Below are 21,063 nucleotides of genomic sequence, written 5' to 3' on the forward strand. Positions count from 1 at the left end.
TGTCTTTCCTATACCTCTATAACTTTATCTTTCAATGTAAGCCTACTAGAAAGTGTGTGCTCCCCAGGCTTAGAGGGAAGCAAAAGTAATTCCGCTACCTAAGAATAGTAAAGCCCCCTTTACTGGCTCAAATAGCCGACCAATCAGCCTGTTACCAACCCTTAGTACATTTTTGGGAAAAATTGTGTTTGGCCAGACACAATTGTATTTTACAGTAAACAAATTGACAACAAACGTTCAGCATGCTTATAGTGAAGGACATTTAACATGCACAGCACTTACACAAAACGTATGTGTTATGGCTTTTCATCCCCTGCTACATTGTGGATAACGAGTTACCTGTCTAACAGAACACAGAGGGTGTTCTTTAAAGGAAGCCTCTCCAACATAATCCAGGTAGAATCAGGAACTCCCCAGGGCAGCTGTCTAGGCCCATTACTTTTTTCAATCTTTACTAATGACATGTCGCTGGCTTTGAGTAAGTGTCACTGGTGCCACTGGTATCTATGTATACAGATGACACAACACTATACATGTCAGCTACTACAGCGACTGAAATGACTGTAACACTTAACAAAGAGTTGCAGTTAGTCCTCAATATTTCTAAAACTAAAAGCATTGTATTTGGGACAAATCATTCCCTAAACCTCAACTAAATCTTGTAATAAATAATGTGGAAATTGAGCAAGTTGAGGTGACTAAACTGCTTGGAGTAACCCTGGATTGTAAACTGTCATGGTCAAAATATATTGTTACAACAGTTGCTAAGATGGGAAGAAGTATATCCATAATAAAGCGCTTCTCTACCTTCTTAACAGCACCATCAACAAGGCAGGTCCTACAGGCCCTAGTTTTGTCGCACCTGGACTACTGTTCCGTCGTGTGGTCAGGTGCCACAAAAAGGGACTTAGGAAAATTGCAATTGGTTCAGAACAGGGCAGCACAGCTGGCCCTTGGATGTACACAGAGAGCTAATATTAATAATATATTGCTTTAACATTTATTTAACTAGGAAGCCTAGGAACAGTGGGTTAACTGCCTTGTTCAGTTGCAGAACAACAGATCTTTACCTTGTCAGCTTGGGTATTTGATCTTGCAACCTTTCGGTTACTAGTCCAATACTCTAACCACTAGGCTACCTGCCGCCAAATATGCATGTCAATCTCTCCTGGCTCAAAGTGGAGGAGAGATTGACTTCATCGCTACTTGTATTTATGAGAGGTATTGACATGTTGAACTAATGGTGCACAGCTCGAACACCCATGCATACCCCATAAGACATGCCACAAGAGGTCTCTTCACAGTCCCCAAGTCCAGAACAGACTATGGGAGGCACACATTACTACATAGAGCCATGATTACATGGAACTCTATTCCACATCAAGTAACTGATGCAAGCAGTAAAATTAGATTTAAAAAACAGATAAAAATACACCTTATGGAACAGCGGGGACTGTAAAGCAACACAAACATAGGCACAGACACATGCATATATACACACACAGTAACATACACACTATACACGTACACATGGATGTTGTACTGTAGATATGTGGAAGTGGTGGAGTAGGGGCCTGAAGGCACACAGTGTTTTGTGAAATCTGTGAATGTAATGTTTTTAAAATTGCATAAACTGCCTTCATTTTTCTGGACCTCTGGAAGAGTAGCTGCTGCCTTGGCATAATAAATGCAAATAAAAATACCTCTGTACTTTTCCAGGTAAATATACTTGATCAGAAGATCGACTTTAGTAATGTCCAGTCTAAGAGCTGCTCCAAAGACAATATCAAACATATACCTGGAGGTGGCAATGTGAGTAACTAAGGGATAAACTCAACACCTGCATCTTGAGTAACTCTACAGTTATGATCATCGACGCAAACGTTGGTAAAAAAGTTCCTGAAAAGTTCCTTTCCTTCTCTACTGGTCCCTTGTCATTACCTACAACCAGTCTAATGTATTTTTTTTATACAAAGTTCTGGTTTCGCCTCCTTTACCATGGTCCTCATACGCAGCCGTGCTGCTTTCTGATTGCTCAAGGATAACATTCTCTTCCCCTACATCTGCACTTTTCCAGGTACAAATACTAGAAATGAAGGTGGACGTAAGCAATGTGCAGTCTCGCTGTGGCTCCAAAGATAATATCAAACATACACCCGGAGGAGGCAATGTGAGTAGGCCTTACTAAAGGGCTGAACCCACGGCTCCCTGCAGAAACCGCTTTTGCCAAAGCCCTTCCCTTTTCCAATGGGATAATTTGCATCTGCACTAAGGAACTAGTCGAACACCTTTGCACGGAAATCCCTGTCTCGATTGTGTTAATCTGTCCCAATCTGTGTGACTACAACTCTCCCACTACTACAACTGTGAAATATTAATATGTTGCGTAAACAAGTGGTCATAAAGCCTCTATCAACTGTCATGAGCGTGTCATATGCTGTACATAATTATAACAATAGATGTTGGTGAAATGGTCCAACACGTTTATGTTGCATGCAGTGGTACGCAACAGGGTTAGGTGTCTATTCCATTTCAATTCAGCCAATTCTGGCAGCAAACGGAAATGTCGATATTCATCATTAAAGTTTGAATTTCAATTCACTCCCTGAATTTACCCCAACCCTAGCTAGCTAGTTGGTTCGTGAGCTAGCTGACCTAAATTGCTATTTGTGTCAGGACCCTGTTATATCATATGACATCAGCTGCAACTACCAAGGAAATCTTATGTAATGCTCATGACAACCTAAAGTAGGCTTAATGATGTTTCTCCCCACCCCCCTCTAGAGAATATGTGTACCTGTCTGTTTGTCTGTGTTTGCTGATTAAATAATGTCTATAAACTTGACCTTTAAGCAAAATGAGTACCTGGACAGGTACTTAATAAGTGGGACCAAACTGATCAGCTGAGTTTTGTAGTATCCTTTTTTTCCTAAAATGAAATAAATGTTTGCAAATGTCAAGCACACAAGCATCAAATGGGACAGAAGCCACCCTTAATGCCCATTAACAAAAGTGTGTCTGTCCTATGCTTCTGCTTGGAGTTGCCAGCCTATTGTAGTGAACAGCAAATAAGTGACCTCATTCAAGCGAGACAAAGAGCTTTGTGTCGAGAGACACCAGCCGGGCCCTTCACTCCGGGAGCCTGGCTGCATGTGATGAGGTCATCAGATCCAGAGCTTGGATTGTGAAACTTGGCTTTTGAATCTAAAAGCAACTTTAACCCTTCTGGATATTAACTTGACCAAGTCGAATGGCAATGTACTGCATAACGCAATAAATGTCTGCTGCAATTCGAAATAACAGCAATGTCTCATTTTGAGATATCGCTACAAAGTTTGCATTCTAAATGAATGACGGCATAGAATGTGAGAATACTTAATAAACTGAAAACACTCTATTTAAAGTATTCATTGAGTTTCAAATGATACAGTTAAATCAGCACGGGAATCTTGACTTTGAGTCAATCGGTATTGTCCAGTAATAGTGTGTGTGTGTTTATGTGTATCTTGTTAACAGTGTTTTACTCTCCCCATCGACCATCTGACTTACACTAACAGGCCAATGCAGAGGGCAAGGTCCTATGTGGTTGCATGCATCACAAGTCAACATCATCAATACACATTTCTCCTCTACTTGGAGGAAACATTTCATAAAATGATATGTATAGATTTGTCTCTTTTTTTTTATATCCCTGCACAGGTTCAAATAGTCCACAAAAAGATTGACCTGAGCAATGTTAAATCAAAATGTGGTTCTACAGCCAACATCCACCACAAGCCAGGTAAGTCTTAAACTTAAAGGGACATTACACTACAAAATTAAAGTTTGTCATACTTTTTTAGACGTCAAAAGTAGTCCCCCCCCAGTGACGTGTCCAGAACATTTTGAATGGGATGGCCAAGGTGGGGAACAGACCCAGTTCAGGAGGTTCCATAAAATGTTGAACCTTAATTGATGCAAGGTGGATTTTTTTCAACACAGTTATGATGGCTCAACACATTAATGCTTAGGTTTGGTGTCTTCTAAACTTCCATCGGTAGTTTAACTAAACATTTTGTTTGCTCAATGAAAGATCTCTTTTGAAGATCTCTTTTTGATCCTGAAAGGTGAGTGTCATTTAAAGCGGTGCTTGATTTCTGATTTCCCAAGTGCAACACTTTGGGATGGACACCCAATAAGAGAAGACAAAGATACTCTAAGATGGCGGTATATACAGTACCAGTCGAAAGTTTGGACACACCTACACATTCAAGAGTTTTTCTTTATTTTTACTATTTTCTACATTGTGGAATAATAGTGAATACATCAACACTATGAAATAACACTTATGGAATCATGTAGTAACCAAAAAAGTGTTAAACTAAAAAAATATATTTTAGATTCTTAAAAGTAGCCACCCTTTGCCTTAATGACAGCTTTGCACACTCTTGGCATTCTCTCATCCAGCTTCACCTGGAATACTTTTCCAACAGTCTTGATGGAGTTCCCACAAATGCTGTTGGCTGCTTTTCCTTCACTCTGCGGTCCATCTCATCCCAAACCATCTCAATTGGGTTGAGGTCAGGTGATTGGGGAGGTCAAGTCATCTGATGCAGCACTCCATCACTCTCCTTCTTGGTCAAATAGCCCTTACACAGCCTGGAGGTGTGTTGGGTCATTGTTCTGTTGAAAAACAAATGACAGTCCCACTAAGCGCAAACCACATGGGATGGTGTATCACTACAGAATGCTGTGGTAGACTTGGAACCAGAAATCTCAAATTTGGACTCATCAGACCAAAGGACAGATTTCCGCCGGTCTAATGTCCATTGCTCGTGTTTCTTGGCCCAAGCAAGTCTTTCTTCTTATTGGTGTCCTTTAGTAGTGGTTTCTTTGCAGCAATTCAACCATGAAGGCCTGATTCACGCAGTCTCTGAACAGTTGATGTTGAAATGTGTCTATTACTTGAACTCTGTGAAGCATTTATTTGGGCTGCAATCTGAGGTGCAGTTAACTCTAATGAACTTATCCTCTGCAGCAGAGTTAACTCTGGGTCTTCCTTTCCGGTGGCGGTCCTCATGAGAGCCAGTTTCATTATAGCATCATAGTTTTTGCGACTACACTTGAAGAAACTTTCCAAGTTCTTGAAAAGTTCCAGATTGACTGACCTTAATGTCTTAAAGTAATGATGGACTGTTGTTTCTCTTTGCTTATTTGAGCTGTTCTTTCCATAATATGGACTTGGTCTTTTACCAAATAGGGCTATCTTCTATATACCACCCTTACCTTGTCACAACACAACTGATGGGCTCAAACGCATTAAGAAGGAAAGAAATTCCACAAATTAACATTCAACAAGGCACACCTGTTAATTGAAATGCATTCCAGGTGACTACCTCATGATGCTAGTTGAGAGAATGCCAAGAGTGTGCAAACTGTCATCAAGGCAAAGGGTGGCTCCTTTGAACAATCTCAAATATATTTTGATTTGTTTCACACTTTTTTGGTTACTACATGATTCCACGTGATTTCATCATTCTGATGTCTTCATTATTATTATACAATGTAAAAAATTAAGTAAAACCCTGGAATGGTGTGTGGTGTGTCCAAACGTTTGACTGGTACTGTACATTGTTGGATTACTTCATTGAGTAAAAATGTATTTAATTTAATAACGGAGTATTTTCTAAAATCCAAAGTTCCATATGCAACTACCAATGGGAGTTCAAAGTTGAACGTTCTGGAAGTACCGCCATATAAAGGGTCGCTGAAAAGTTGCTGACGGTGCTTTTCACTACCCCCGCTGTAACGGTGCATATTACGTTACAATTCTGTAGCTCTAGCTAGCTCTTTTCTGTAGCTCTAGCTAACTCACATCCTGCGGGCGGGGTACCAGGACACAGAGGAACAACAATTGGTTTACAGATAGGTCAATCAAGGTAGCTGTAAATGTCTTTTTAACAATTGTATCATTTTGTCATTTCTGTAATAAGGTGGTGGGAATGTTGAGATCAAATCTGAGAAATTGGATTTCAATGTCCAATCAAAGATCGGCTCCATGGACAACATTGGGCACGTGGCCGGAGGTGGACAGAGGAGGGTAAGACGACAAAACATTATTCTGGAACATCCTTATACAGTGGCCCTTAGGGAAAAGCAGCTATGTCCCCGGATTACACATCTAATATCAGTGATATGTTTTTCATATTTTCCCTCTGTCCTGAAGAACTTCTCTACTGCTTGCTCTGAGCTGTTCTTTTATGGCATAGCCCCCGATTGGAATACCTTGCTTGGCAAATGCTCTGTGAAAATCAGTATTGATCAATGCAACCGCAACATGGCAATGAATGGAAATGCATCTTTGTTACAAAGTACCAATACAAAATATTTTCTTTATGAATCATAGATACTAACATAGCGCTGTGGGGTCCCATGGCTGAACTGACAGAGATTGCTGTTGTTAGCTTGTTCTTGCATTAGGCTAAATACATGCACAGTATGTACTTGTAATACTTCAAAGTACCAATGATTATATCTTGTTTGCCTGTCCGCGTTTGACCTTTAAGACATACATGAGGGTTAGGAATAGTGAGTGGTCTCATTGAAAATAGGCTAAGGCTGCATTGGACTCCTGGGTGACTGTGGCTGCCTAACCGCCTGCTCTCCTTACCCTTCTCTCATCCGCTCTCCTCCCGTGTGTACTTCATCGCACTGCTATGTGTTAATACCCACGATCTTTAATCCTGGCTTCCTGGGCCCAATCCGAAATCCCTAGACCCAACACCCTATGCACTTATGTAAATCTGAGAGGGTTTAATTGGTACAAGTAATATGGTAGCCTATTAGAGGGCAAGATGCAGCTATTGCTATATTAGTTGCACCTGTCAAATCCTTTCAGATCTCCACAAGTGCGTAGGGTGTAGGAGTCCATTTGGGATTGAGTGCTGCTTTTCTTGTCTAAACTAACTAGGTTCCCCCCTCTGCCACATTAGTAACATCACAGCTATAGAAAGCTTCTTGCCCGGTTCCCATTCCATGATTTATTTTCATCCAACTCTATATTTTGTCACTTACATCACCCGGCACTTGGTTTGTTTGTGAGCATTATTATAATTTATGTTTTTTTTTCTTTCCCCATCACATGTTTTTGTTGCTTTTTTGGTCATCTTCCCCCCTATTGCTGGGTGTCCTCTGTAGAAAGAGAAGGGGAAGGAAGCTGGAGACAGCCATAAAGACAGCCCATCAAACAAGGGCACGTACAGCCCTTCCCCTGCTGTCACCTCCCCACAGTCACCCCAGCCCCTCCCCTCAGCACCCATCACACCCATCCTGATGAACCCGCTCATAAAGATTGAGGACTCCAGTAAGTACACCACATCCACCGGTGCCAAGCAGGGAGAGTGCGTGGAATGTTGTGTACACTGCAGTATATCTTGGATATTGAACGTTTATAACGCATCCCTGTCAGGGTAAATGGACACCATTTTCAAAATGTAGACACCAAATTTCAGGAGCAGGCAGCTCACATCTAATGCTTCAATTAACCTCTTTACCACCATAGGGTGCCATAATATTATCAGAATATGTCACGGATCCCCCCGGTACTGATGCTCATTCTGTTCACCAGTTCCGGAGGTCTACGTCACCGGCTTTCTAGACTTCACCAAACAGGATTCATTATCATCAACCCCGGACTGTCTTGTCTGATTACACACACCTGGTTCCCATTTCCCCTGATTAGTATGTTATATATGTTCCCTCTGTCTTTGTTCCCATGTCCGTTGGTGCAGCTGTTATTTGTGCTTTATATATTGTGTATTACGGGTATCGTGTCGGTCAACAAGGTTTACCCTCGCTCTTTTGTTTTGGTACAGCCCAGTGTTTTTGTATACGTGTTTGTTTTGGGTGTATTAAAAAACCCTATTGTGTATTCCTGCGCCTGTCTCCAAAATCCTTTATACCAGCGTGACAGAATAGTCTGAAAACATATATTTATTACTGAATGTCTTGGATCTTTTTGGTTTGTACCTAAGGAAAGTCATTGATTGCATGCATATTTAGTGCAATAAAGGGCAATTTGGCTACAAAATACATTATTTTGCCCTTGAAAGTTACAGTACGTGGATGAGATCAGCATCATCGAATAAAGGAGTCCGGATGTCCACCCAGAATGCATACCGTTTCCACTGGTATTTACCTAGTATTAATAGGAAACTTTGTCGTAACAATGTGCACGTTCTGTTACTTACTTCAAAGATTTTAACGCAATTGGTAATTTATTAGAATACATACCTAATATTTTATCTACCGTAAAATAAAATAAAGTGCAACCATTACCTCAGAGTGTACAGTTATGTCACATTGTTTTGGTCGCTGCTCGACGGGTTAATGTGATTGTTTGCTAACTTGTGATCTGCAACAAAATACAGCAACTGTACATTTGCTAATACTGTCCTATCATTCTGTTTATTGTATTTATATTGTATATAGTGCATGTAGATTATGTGTAAAGTCCTTTTTCTATATTCTGTCTTTTTTGTCTATTACTAGCAGCACCACTTCACTAAGTCAAATTCCGGGTGTGTGAAAATGTACTTGTAAAAGTAATTCTGATACCTTATATACCTTATGATGTACCCTTTCTTCGATCGGCAGATTGAGAGCCACAAGCTGACGTTCCGTGAGACGGCCAAGGCACGCACTGACCACGGGGCCGAGATTATTTCCCTGGAAGACGACCCCCTGTCCCACCAGCTCAGTACCTTGTCCTCCTCCGGCTCCATCAACATGGCTGACTCACCGCAGCTCTCCACACTCGCCGACCAGGTATCTGTCTCGCTGGCCAACCAAGGCTTGTGATTGGCTTGGTGGCACACGATGGCCGACCGGAAGTCTCCTGACCGACCACACTACTTTGACTGCCCGCGTCAGAGGAGTCTTGACGCCTGTCGCCTTCCTCCTCCTTTTCACGGGACTTTTTTAGCTATACCCATCACTGTTTCTCTTCCATCACCGACTGTTCTTCTTCATGATGCATTATTGTTAGAAAAGAGATCTTTAAAAAAAGAGATTCAAGTAGGTCAAGTTAGATTATTTAATTTCTCTCTTGATCTATTTTTGTTGTCATTATTTGTACCGTTTGTATAAATGGCCCTTTAAGAGTTTAAAGAAAACAAACATCCAAACAAACCCAGAGTCCTACAAGTGTTTCTGGACATTTTATTTGAACTTTCACCTATATTTAATTCACTTTAACTCGTTTTACTCATTTTACTGTCACAATGACTGCGATTCGAAGCCCTTATTGTACAAATGTCCATTTTGATGTGCAAATGATCTGTGATGGCTGTCTCCTGAATGGCTTTTTGATACATGGAAAACAAGAGGTTTGAGAGAAGTGGGCTCCCTTTTACAATGTATTGAACATAAGAAAACACATCATCCAGGTAGTATAAGGCAAAGAAGTGAGGAAAGGTGGGCTCATGTAGCAAAAGCTCTCATTCAGACAGTAAAATGCTTTTAGACCTCCCCAACCTGCTGTCTGCTTTGGTTGCCTCTATACACTGCATACCAAGGTAGTATAGTTCAGAGGTAAAAATTTCCTTCATGGACAAAAGAAGAGGGATACAGAATGTTTAGCGTAGAAACCTTGGTTTGTGTTGGGCACACACTTTCTATTTGTATTCTGTGGATATGACATGTATTTGATATGGAAACATTTATATCGTGCCTGCTACTGTCAGTGTTAATTTATTTTCAATATTATTCTGTTATGGCTCTATTGTAAATGCGTTTCAGCTTTTGTCTTATGCGGTGTGGCAGTTTACATTTAACGTATGCAGGCTACTAGTGACAAAATATTTGTTCATGTTTAAAGAAGACATGAATTAGAGGGGAATACTAAATTACTAAATTAACAGGCTTAGCTATGCCAGGCAAATTGTCTAACAAACTATGGGTTGTGTCATTTAACATAAGACACATAATTTCAGTCAGGGACTGAATTTCTCGCTAATTTGGCTTCAGATCACAGTAATGCAGTAGTTGGTAAACTCACCCATTTTTTTATGACCGACGCTTTCTGAACTTTTAATTTCATGGACATGGCTTTGTAAAATGTATAGGATAACTGCCTCATAGTCAGTTGAGCAGCTAAGTACTAGAACCAAAAGTCAATACAAAATACTGAAAAAACAGGCAGTCAAAGGAAAGTCAAAACACAGGAGAAAAATTGCTGAAGTGACATGAAGAAATCGGTTACATTTATCATAATAAACTCTGCAACACATGTAGTCAAATCAACATAAAAACAAGCAGAAAAACATAGCTTGTCCCAAGATATTAAAGGTAGACTCAGCAATATGACATCATCATTCACAGTGGGGCAACTTCCTGCTTACACACAATTCTGCCCGACTACATTGCAGACGCCTGCCAGATCTCACAATGCTTGGATAGGTGTTTAACTATCAGCTAAACACATCATATGATTTAGCAATCTGGTGCCCGACTGCACAGTTGATGATGTGGCACGCAACCATTGGTTGATGCAATCCAACGCCTGAGCAGGCAAACACAACCACTATAGTGCGTTCAAGAAAACTGGAAAATCAGAAAAGAACAAACTGGGAAGAATCTTGACGTCAGTGATCTTCAGGTCAGACAAGTCGGAGCTCTAGGATGATGTCCGAGTTTCTGAATTGTAATTCCGAGTTGGATGACCGTCCGTTCAAAACTATTTTTCCCAGTCAGAGCTGTTTTTTTTCCAGAGTTCCCAGTTGTCTTGAGTGCACTGAAGTCGGAGGTCAGAGATTTCCTTGTTCCGAGTTGGCTGGAACGCACCATAAGCAACAACTGAATTCCAATCGCCCAAGACTGCCCTATTGGTTCTTTCAGGTATGTCCACATTGGGAGGAGCCAATTGGCAGTCTTGGCAGATTAGAATTGTGTTGAATAGATTTTTGTAAGCAGGAAGTTGCCCCGCTGTATGTGATGATGTCATATTGCTCACTCTACCTTTAAGTTTAAAAAAATGTGCCCTAAAATGTTTAACCATCTGTCACATGGAGCAAGGTACCTTTCGGATATATTTAGATTTAGGCCTACTAATTGCCTGTGCACGAGCATGCTCGTCACACTTTCCTCAACTTGTCTCACGGGTTATAAAGCTATGGGTCCTTTCCCTGAAACGTATACGACGGAAATTTACAAAACTGTATCATATGCTCAAATGGATAAGTGTTTTATCCTAATGTAAACCCACTGTGGTTCACCAATCACCACTATATTATTCTCGTCATTGATTGCCTTCCTAACTCCGAGCAAACATACCATCTTAAAAGTCCTTGCATGGCATTTCATGTAAGAGTAAGCGGTCTGCCTCTCCTTTTACACTGTGCTTTCATTGTACATCCTGTAATATCTGCTTTGTATATATAAGGATACATGTAGGTATTAGTGCGAGGGAATAGAACCCAAAAGGCAACCCTTTCCTTTATGTGGAGATTAAGGTGCATTGATAACATTATACGATTTTCCAGTGTGTGTGTTTGACTTGTATTGCCAATATATATTTCATTGAGGACTCGGAACTGGCCAGGGCATTTGAGAAAAAGTGTCCTTGCAACACTACAATCTGCATGCTAAACTGTTGGTTACTTTTCATCATAATGGACAACATTTGTTTGAATGTGTTAAATGGGTATGTGCGCTGTGTTCTGTGTGGATTACTGGGACTAATATGTTGGAGGGCAGGTACTGATAAGTTCCAGTACTAACAATATCAGTACTCAAGGGAAAAAGTTTGGGGAAAGTATTTTTTCTTTTTTGGTGGTCCTCTCCGCTAAGCCTCTGTTCTGAGGTCAATGGAAAGAGTTTGCAGTAACACATTTCATCGTCACCCTTTTTGTTATTTTTGCCGCTGTACAGTTGTGTGGAAAATGTGATTGTTGATATTGTTATTGTGCATTTTTATCAATAACTGGTGTATGATGATTCTTGTCGCTGTGAATTTAAAAAATAAACTGTTAAACCATGTTTTGTCCTTCGCTCTGAAATCCCTGGTTCACATTATTGACAGCGAAAACATGACAAACGTTTGTGGTCAACTATCCCTTTAATTCGCACTGTTGTTTCCAATACATCAGTCAAACTTACATTTCGTGGTTAACTAGCCCTAAACCCTCTGCAGTCTAAGCCCTGTCTAAACTAACCTATGGAATTGTTTAATGAAGGTAATACCAAGGATATTTGAGCTGTTTGATTTTGAATGAAGTACCAAACTGTTCGGACGTTACAGCCGATTTAGGCTCATGGTCTGACAAACACTGCTCTAGCTCTGCAACCTTTCACCGCAGATGCAGAAGTACCACATCGTCGGATGCGGTGGATTGAGCATTGCATCCAATGCAAAAAACATCTCTAGCTTAAACTGATGGATTTTGAGCAGGATTTTTTAAACCCTAATTAGATTTCCACAGGGCCGTGGAAATCAACTCTAAGTTAAGTCTCAATATGTTCTCCAATACTGAAACATCAGTCAAACTGACACGACTGCCAGGCAACCCTTAGAAGGCGTTGTGTAGGACACACTTCTCTCTGAATTATGAAGGGTTTACTATTGATTGGTGTATACCAGGAAGTGTTCTAAAATAGGTATGTTATGGAAATATTGCATGTGTACTGAATTAGGCATTGCAGTCTGGATGCTGCATGGGGACATGCTTCAGTAAACTCAGATATCGTGCATGGACAGATTTGTCATTAAAATGTAAGAAATCTTATAGGAATAATAATTCTTACATATTTTCCTGTGAGATGAAAGGTGTTTTATTACGGAAAATTATGGCATTTTGTCCACTATCAAAGTCTCAGGACAGTCAAGTTCAGATATGGTGGAATCCCTCCAAGTGGAAGGCAGACTAGAGGAGACGTTTGGCGCAGACAAAGGGAAAACTGTTCTTGCATGGGAGATCATTCCACCTACCCGCTTTGGTACCGGCACCTCCACCCGTTTGTGACAAGTGTTCCATTCCTCAGTCATTATCAGGCTTTTTCGGATTAGAGTTGACAAAGTCCACCTTGGACCTGTCAGATCAAATCCATGCACCTTCCTTGTGAAGGTCGCTCAGACGATTTCAGTCGGTCCTCTTTGCAGAGTTGCTGATAACTCGTACTCTTCGGAACTGTGCACTGAGGCCAGGTTCGTTCCGTGGGTCATGGTAGTGGAACTCTGCGTCAGCCCAGGTCAATCGTGTGGAGAAGGGCTTAAAGCAGCGGCTGTTGAAGAATTCCAAACCACTTTGGCAGGGGTTCTGGGGTTAATATGCATCCTGGTCAGGTAAGGGATTTCCCTGCCTGGCATCTAGTAAGGCTAAGGGTACAGACTAAATTAATAAGCATTGACATGTTTATTTCTGTCCTAAGGTGGGTAAGAGGATGAAGTATGGTCTTAGGGTCTGCACTGCAGCTCTGGGTCTGTGAGAAGAGCTGGGAGGCAGGCAGTAGGTCCTACCCTTTTATCACCCTTAATGAGGGTGGCAGTGGTAGGCATGACGTCATTGGCAGACGGTTTGTGGACGTTGCACATTCACTAAGCTAAGACAAATTCTGCATCAGTCTTCTTCCCAGGTACATGGTGTACAAAGAAAGTCCAATTGAGTTTTACAAAGAAACATTTGCCTCCTTTATTGCCACAAATCATGTTCAGAAAATGTTAATTAATGACTACAATACTGAACAGCGGAGTTTGAAGCACAGCAGAAAGGTCTTTATTATGTCTGATATTTGTTCAGAAAAACTTTTTTTTCCACCTTCCAAAGAAAAGCATTTCTCATTTACGGTCAACGTGCATTCATGAGCGTTAATGGCTATGGTACTTTCGAGACAAATCCCTTGCAGCTTCTCGATCGTACAGTTGAAGTCAGAAGTTTACATACACCTTAGCCAAATGCATTAAAACTCAGTTTTTCACAATTCCTGACATTAAATCCTAGTAAAAATTCCATCTATAGGATTGAGGTCAGGGCTTTGTGATGGCCACTCCAATACCTTGACTTCGTTGTCCTTAAGCCATTTTGCCACAACTTTGGAAGTATGCTTAGGGTCATTGTCCATTTGGAAGACCCATTTTCAACCAAGCTTTAACTTCCTAACTGATGTCTTGAGATGTTGCTTCAATATATCCACATAATTTTCCTTTCCTCATGACGCCATCTATTTTGTGAAATGCACCAGTCCCTCCGGCAGAAAAGCACCCCCACAACATGATGCTGCCACCCCCGTGCTTCACGGTTGGGATGGTGTTCTTCAGCTTGCAAGCATCCCCCTTATCCCTCCAAACATAACGATGGTCATTATGGCCAAACAGTTCTATTTTTGTTTCATCAGACCCGAGGACATTTCTCCAAAAAGTACAATCTTTGTCCCCATGTACAGTTGCAAACCGTAGTCTGGATTTTTTAATGGTGGTTTTGGAACAGCGGCTTCTTCCTTACTGAGCGGCCTTTCAGGTTATGTCGATGTAGGACTCGTTTTACTGTGGATATAGATACTTTTGTACCCATTTCCTCCAGCATCTTCACAAGGTCCTTTGCTGTTGTTCTGGGATTGATATGCACTTTTCGCACCAAAGCATGTTCATCTCTAGGAGACAGAACGCGTCTCCTCCTGAGCGGTATGACAGCTGCGTGGTCCCATGGTGTTAATACTTGCATACAATTTTTTGAGCTGATATGATGCCCAATTTTTTTCTTTGCTAATTTCTTTAGATTTTCCCATGATATCAAGCAAAGAGGCACTGAGTTTGAAGTTAGGCCTCGAAATAGATCCACAGGTACACCTCCAATTGACTCAAATTATGTCAATTAGCCTATTAGAAGCTTCTAAAGCCATGACATAATTTTCTGGAATTTTTGAAGCTGTTTAAAGGCAGTCAATTTAAGTGTATGTAAACTTCTGACCCACTGGAATTGAGATAGTGAATAAGTGAAATAATCTGTCTGTAAACAATTGTTGGAAAAATGACATGTCATGCAGAATGTAGATGTCCTAACCGACTTGCCAAAACTATAGTTTAACAAGGAATTTGTGGAGTGATTGAAAAACAAGTTTTAATGACGCTAACCTAAGTGTATGTAAACTTCCGACTTCAAATGTACGTCATCATTTGATCGGAGTTGACGTCAAGCATTACACAAAGTTGTAGTAAACCTGTGCAATGTTTTCCTATGTGTGAGAAAGTGAAAGAACACTGACAATTATCCCAAGTTTAACAAATGTTTTAATGGTACTATTTACAAAAACAATTCTGCTTTTGATTAGGTTAACTGCTGCAACAATTGGACCAGTACATTTACATCTTGCTTAAACTACAAAACAAAGTACAGGGTTTGAAGGACTGTGGCGTAAAAACAGGTGTAAAATTATACAACCATAGATTTTGCATAGCAATTAGTTACGAGGGGAAATGGTGGTGTGGTTATGTCATTGTGGGGTGGCAACACAAAAAAAACATTATTCTGCAACAGAGTAGTCTCTTTAGATCGGCTCGATCTGGTGGGGGGAGGCAAATATTTTCTCAGCATTAGAAATATTCCCTTAACTGTAAAACCTGAGGTCTGGGTTGCTTCTAGCAAAGAGCTGCTACATATGAAACTAGATAACACACTTTATCTTGTCAAGTTGAACCAGAAACAACTTAATTATCAACATTAACAAACATTGTCCAATAATTCACCAGCATGTAGCCTCATACCAATGTCCGGAAAACAAAATGAAAAAGCTATTAGCTGTGTGATTTTACCATTTGAAATAAATTTGACTATGTTGACATAATACTACACCAATGATAATTTGAGGAAAGGGGAAAGTGAACTAAACCGATGGTAGGGTCATCCCCGATCATCATCCACTTCCTTTCCCTGTGTGGCAAGTTCCTGTTCTATTATGTGCTCTGGTGATTTGATTAGCCTTAGCATGGTTTAGCATGCAGTAGTGCTCCCTGTAAGTTGGACAAGTGCTTAGGACACCCAGGTTCCTCTCTACTGCAGTCACTCCCGCAAACAAGACAGCGAGAGCTCAGAGGGATCAGAGGCGCCGGGTGCTCTGCAGAGATTTTCTAAAGGAATGATTACTGTTCAAAACACAAAAAGAAAGAGACTTAATTGAACAGACGGTACAAAAAAAAAAAAAAATCAGGAAAGGAATGACAAACAAAAAAAGACATGCAACCCAACAAAACTACTTGGCAATGAAAGAAGATGTGCTCCACGATTTCTAATGCCCCCCCACCCCTAGAGGGAAAAAAAAGGACACAAAACATCCCAAATGTACCTGTTAATTGGGGAGTATGAGGATTTTTTTTTTCTTCTTGTTTTGTTATTTGTCACACCACTAGAAAATGTACATGGGAAATACAAGCAAACTAGTCAATAGAAAAACACCCTTTGGCCATACTTTGAGGAGTCAGCTACATAGTGCGCTACAAGTGTACACGCCACATATGGAACACCACTAAGCCCCATGTACATCGTTTTAGCCTACAACAGAAATCATTTTTGTAACATCAAGAGTGTAGGGAAAGGCTTCCATCTTCCGTATAATATTCACTAAAAACTGTGAAATAGTATTAGACTGGTGTTTGAATATCAAACAGGAACCCTTTTAAATAGCCTTTTTTCTCAGTTTGAGGTTCTGCTTGTTAATGCCAGAGAGGGGTAGGGATTGAGGAGGACCTCAGCCTGTCAGTCATTCATTGGTGGGCATGGCCCTTCTGTTTGGGGGCGTCGTCATCACAAGGCAAGGGGCTGTCTGTGTCATAGCCTGTCGACGGGCAACACGAGACGCTGCGCATTCGCGACCGCCTCATCTCATCTTCCCCCTCCACCTCGGGCTCCGGAGAGGGGTCCTCCGGCAGGGGGAAGTTTCGATGCTCCCAAGGGGCCACCGTCTGTTTGGGGAAATCATTGGGTCAATTTAAGTACAACTGAATACCATCAAATCAACAATTTGTTAATCAAGTTAAACTAATGATGCAAATCGACAAAGAAATGGTTACTTCTCATTCTTCACGTTCCAACATTCACCAAATGAGAACTCAGAATGTACAGAAACGTCCTAGTCTTCTAGAGTCAATATAACTGCTATAACTTGTGACTGCTTTCCCATGTCTGAATATGTCATCATCCCAACATAAAAACTACTGGGCACAGTGACTCGAAGACCAGTCGCTGTTATTCTTCATGTGTGCATGTGTCTGTTGTTACGTTCATCCTCACCCTCTCCTCGAAGGTAAAGTCGGGTGTGGAGCAGCGCGTGTCCTCACTGGACAGTAGGCGGTGGGAGTCGCGTGAGCACGGCGTGTGGGGGTTGGAGGTGGCGTCCGGACTTATGGGCGACGCCACGTGGCTGTAATCGTGCAGCAGGGGGCAGTGTCCAGGGTCAGGGGACGCCGGCTGGGGAGTGGGCGGGTTGGTGCTGCACAGTAGCGGTGTGGTCCTGCCATCCATGGACTTGTACGACCTGAGGGACAACGATTGTGGTATGAGTGGACCGTAGAACACAGGAAATGTGCCACAAATGGAGACCAAACTTAACTTCCCTGTTACTACCTACCACTTCTTTAGAGAGCCCTGTCCTTATCATTTATCAAGTAATCATAAGTTTTAGTGGAAAACAATCTTTATTTACATTATTTAAGCCTTTGGATGTATAAGTATATGGATGTGTACAAAACATTAGGAACACTTTCCTAATATTAAGTTGCACCCCATTTTGGCCTCAGAACAGCCTCAATTTGTCGGGGCATGGACAATACACGGTGTCAAAAGCGTTCCACAGGGATGCCGGCCCATGTTGACTCCAATGCTTCTCGCAGTTGTGTCAAGTTGGCTGGATGTCCTTTGGGTGGTGGACCATTCTTGATACACACGGAAAACTGTTGAGCTTGAAAAACCCAGCAGCGTTGCATTTCTACACACTCAAACCGTGTCGCAATTGTATCAAGGCTTAAAAATCCTTTAACCTGTCCCCTCCCCTTCATCTCCACTGATAGAAGTGGATTTAACAGGTGACATCAATATGGGATCATAGCTTTCACCTGGATTTACCTGGTCAGTCTATGTCATGGAAAGAGCAGGTGTTCCTAATGTTTTGTACACTCAGGGCATATTGACAATGTGCAGAGACCCCACTGAAATATTTCCTACCAAATGTGTTGACATTGATCAAATAGGTCACAGATAAAGGTAAGTAGAGCAGAGTTATCTAAACTGAGACGTATGGCAGTGGTGATGAGGTACTGTCCTGTGTATGAGTGTGTGTTGGGTGTACTATAGGCGCCCCCTACTGACCTGCTGCCCCTCCTCTTGGCGGGGGCCAGGGCCATCCAGGTCCAGCGGGAACGCTCCTGATCCTGGCATGGCTGGTGGAGCTGGGAGAAGGCCGCGTCAGAGAGGTCCTCCATCTACACACACAGAAATGTGTTATTAAGATAGTACTCCTTGATCCATAAATCAATCAACTGTATTTATAAAGCCCTTTTTACATCAGCTGATGTCACAAAGTGCTATACAGAAAACCCAGCCTTAAACCCCAAACAGCAAGCAATGCAGGTGTAGAAGCACGGTGGCTAGGAAAAACTCCCTAGAAAGGCCAGAACCTAGGAAGAAATCTAGAGAGGAACCAGGCTATGAGGGGTGGTCAGTCCTCTTCTGGCTGTGCCGGGTGGAGATTATAACAGAACATGGCCAAGATGTTCATAGATGACCAGCAGGGTCAAATAATAATAATCACAGTGGTTGTCGAGGGTGCAACAGGTCAGCACCTCAGGAGTAAATGTCAGTTGGCTTTTCATAGCCGATCATTCAGAGTATCTCTACCGAGTTAAAAGAACGAAGCAAAGTCAAACATTGGTCATTCAAAATACATGGCAGTTCCCAAAGCAGAGCTTAGGAATGAAGCAACATCTTACCTCTGTGTGGTTCTCCTCTTCTGCCATGGGCTGGGAGAAAATGTCAACTTCCCGCCAGTTAGGGGTGACGATCTCTTTGTATTGTAGTTTCTCAACACGCGTGGTGGCCGCGACCGACATGGGGATCACAATGTTGTTGATGTCAAAGGAGCTCTCGCCTCGCCTCCTACGGATGGGCTGCTGAGGGGGCGCAGAGTAAAAAAAAATATATATATAACCTTTATTCATACAGCTATTTATGAACAGGTATGGGGCGTATTTAGTGAGGGAAAACGTTCAGAACAGCGCAGATAGAAATGGGAGTAACAGAGCTGATATGATGCCCAATTCTACATGAACAAAAATCACGTAATACAAAATGCATATTTTATCTGAACGTTTTGTAACATTGCACCTTTCTGAACAGAACCCGTGCTGTCACATTCATGATCCACCTAGACCACACAACAGTCAATAAAAGCTGTGATGAGCTTACGGGTGTGTTGGAGAAGCTGAGACTGTTGGGGCCAATGTGGGTGGAGCTCTCCGAGGAAGTGGACAGCTGGCGGGTCAGCGAGGGGCTGTGGAGAGACGAGTGCAGGCTGGCCAAGGACGAGCAGGGGCTGCCCGAGTCCAGGAAGAGCTTTGGGGTGGCTGGAAAAGAAAGGGGAAAAGAGATTAACAACTAGTCATGATTGTTTTGACACACATCTTTTGCATTGTAAATGGATAGCAGATTGTGTGTTCTGAGCAGACGTGGATCAAATACATATCCTACGTCAAATTACGCTTTCAAGTACTCAAAAGTACACGAGGAGCTCGATTTAGCTTGGGATTTGCACTTTTGGGACTAGTCCATTGATTCCATTGCACCTGGTAAGCTGATCGAACACGGTTCAACTATTGGTAAGTATTTGACCAAGGTCTGGTTCTTTTGAGTGGTGCGGTTAACTCACAGCCGTGGGTCCTGTCCAGCAAGTGCTCGCGGGGCCTCTTGCGACTGTAGCTCCGGTCATAGGGGCCTGTGGAGGGTGAGGGGAGGCCATGCAGAAGCCGCTCGGCCTTACAGAGGGCCTGGCCCTCCAGCCTGGCGGCGCTCAGCACCCCACCGTTGCCATCCAAGTGGTGGTGTTGTCGCCGCTGCTGCTTCTCAGCCCGGCTCTTATAGTGAGACAGTCCTGTGGGGGAAGGGTAGAGACACTGGTCAGGGGATTTTTCATTCTACACAGCTAGGATAGTATGTGTGTGTGTCAAGAGACTTCCTGGTAAAAAAAGAAAAAAAAATACAAATGTGACAACGTGCTACACTCGCCAATGGCTGACAAGTTGATTCCCAAAGGCTGTGTTTATCTCCTTTGGGTGCGAGTTGGTGTGTATCTTTGTGTCCACAAGGGGTCATGTGTACTCCCTGACTGTGAAAAAAAAACACCTTGCTTTCCAAAGGTTGTGTATATAAGCAGGTGTGTATGACCACACTAGGTGTGTATTGGATTGCTTCATATGCGTGTGTGTGGTCCTGCCCACATATACTCACTGTGTGCCATGAGCGAGTTGGCCAGCTTGATGTGCTTGTCTTTGGAGGAGAGCTTGTGTTTGAGCGAGAGCTTCTTGAGGGGCTTGGTCCTCTCGGGGGCCTTGCCCTGCCAGTGGCTCTTCATCACCTGCTGCAGCCGCAGGCTCATACACACATCTAAGGAGAGAAACACGCACTTAGTGTTATCCACAAGATATGGTCCGTGCAGATGAGAGAAGGAAAGGGGACAAGGTGGGTGGAGAAATGGAGGGAAGAGGGGTTTAAATAAAACAGGCTGTTTCACACTCTCCATGGTGATAAAGTGTACAGTAGGGAAGTGAAAAGGTGCTTCTGGAATGGCAGTCAACTAGTCTGAACTACTATAAAAGGTGGTTACGTCACAAACGGCAATATGTTTACATTACTGGAGTCACCTTGTTAGGAGGCATTAAGCAACATTACGAGATCATTTTAGAGAGAAAGTTACAGTAGCTAACAAATTGTAAATTAGTGAATTGCTTCGCCCCACAGTCAGCCAGGTTAGCTAGAGAGAAATTCACATTTATTTACAGTTTTTAGCTGAAGCTCCCTCACCTTTTCTTTTTTTTCCTGTGGGTTGGCA

The 21,063-nt window shown here is 42.1% G+C and overlaps 2 protein-coding genes across 4 annotated transcripts in view; one reads left to right on the forward strand and one right to left on the reverse strand.

Annotated features, from left to right (window-relative positions):
- The window catches only part of mapta (microtubule-associated protein tau a), a 34,973-nt gene extending 22,958 nt beyond the window's left edge, over positions 1–12,015 (forward strand). Inside the window, exons 8-10 of the mRNA XM_038990446.1 lie at positions 3,700–3,781; positions 5,973–6,079; positions 8,635–12,015. Of these exons, the coding sequence (XP_038846374.1) occupies positions 3,700–3,781; positions 5,973–6,079; positions 8,635–8,838 (393 nt within the window). The 3' untranslated portion in view covers positions 8,839–12,015. The remainder of the gene's footprint in view (positions 1–3,699; positions 3,782–5,972; positions 6,080–8,634) is intronic.
- Positions 12,016–15,241: 3,226 nt separating this feature from the next.
- Positions 15,242–21,063, reverse strand: part of kansl1a (KAT8 regulatory NSL complex subunit 1a) — a 60,280-nt gene continuing 54,458 nt past the window's right edge. For all 3 annotated transcript variants that reach the window (XM_038991539.1, XM_038991538.1, XM_038991540.1), the window contains 7 exons: positions 20,463–20,618; positions 19,885–20,106; positions 19,425–19,582; positions 18,950–19,129; positions 18,330–18,442; positions 17,256–17,499; positions 15,242–16,927 (listed from right to left, as the gene is read on the reverse strand). In XM_038991539.1, coding sequence (XP_038847467.1) covers positions 16,730–16,927; positions 17,256–17,499; positions 18,330–18,442; positions 18,950–19,129; positions 19,425–19,582; positions 19,885–20,106; positions 20,463–20,618 — 1,271 coding nt within the window. In that variant the 3' untranslated portion in view covers positions 15,242–16,729. The remainder of the gene's footprint in view (positions 16,928–17,255; positions 17,500–18,329; positions 18,443–18,949; positions 19,130–19,424; positions 19,583–19,884; positions 20,107–20,462; positions 20,619–21,063) is intronic.

The sequence above is a fragment of the Salvelinus namaycush genome, chromosome 4 (assembly GCF_016432855.1).
Source record: "Salvelinus namaycush isolate Seneca chromosome 4, SaNama_1.0, whole genome shotgun sequence".
NCBI classification, from domain to species: Eukaryota; Metazoa; Chordata; class Actinopteri; order Salmoniformes; family Salmonidae; genus Salvelinus; species Salvelinus namaycush.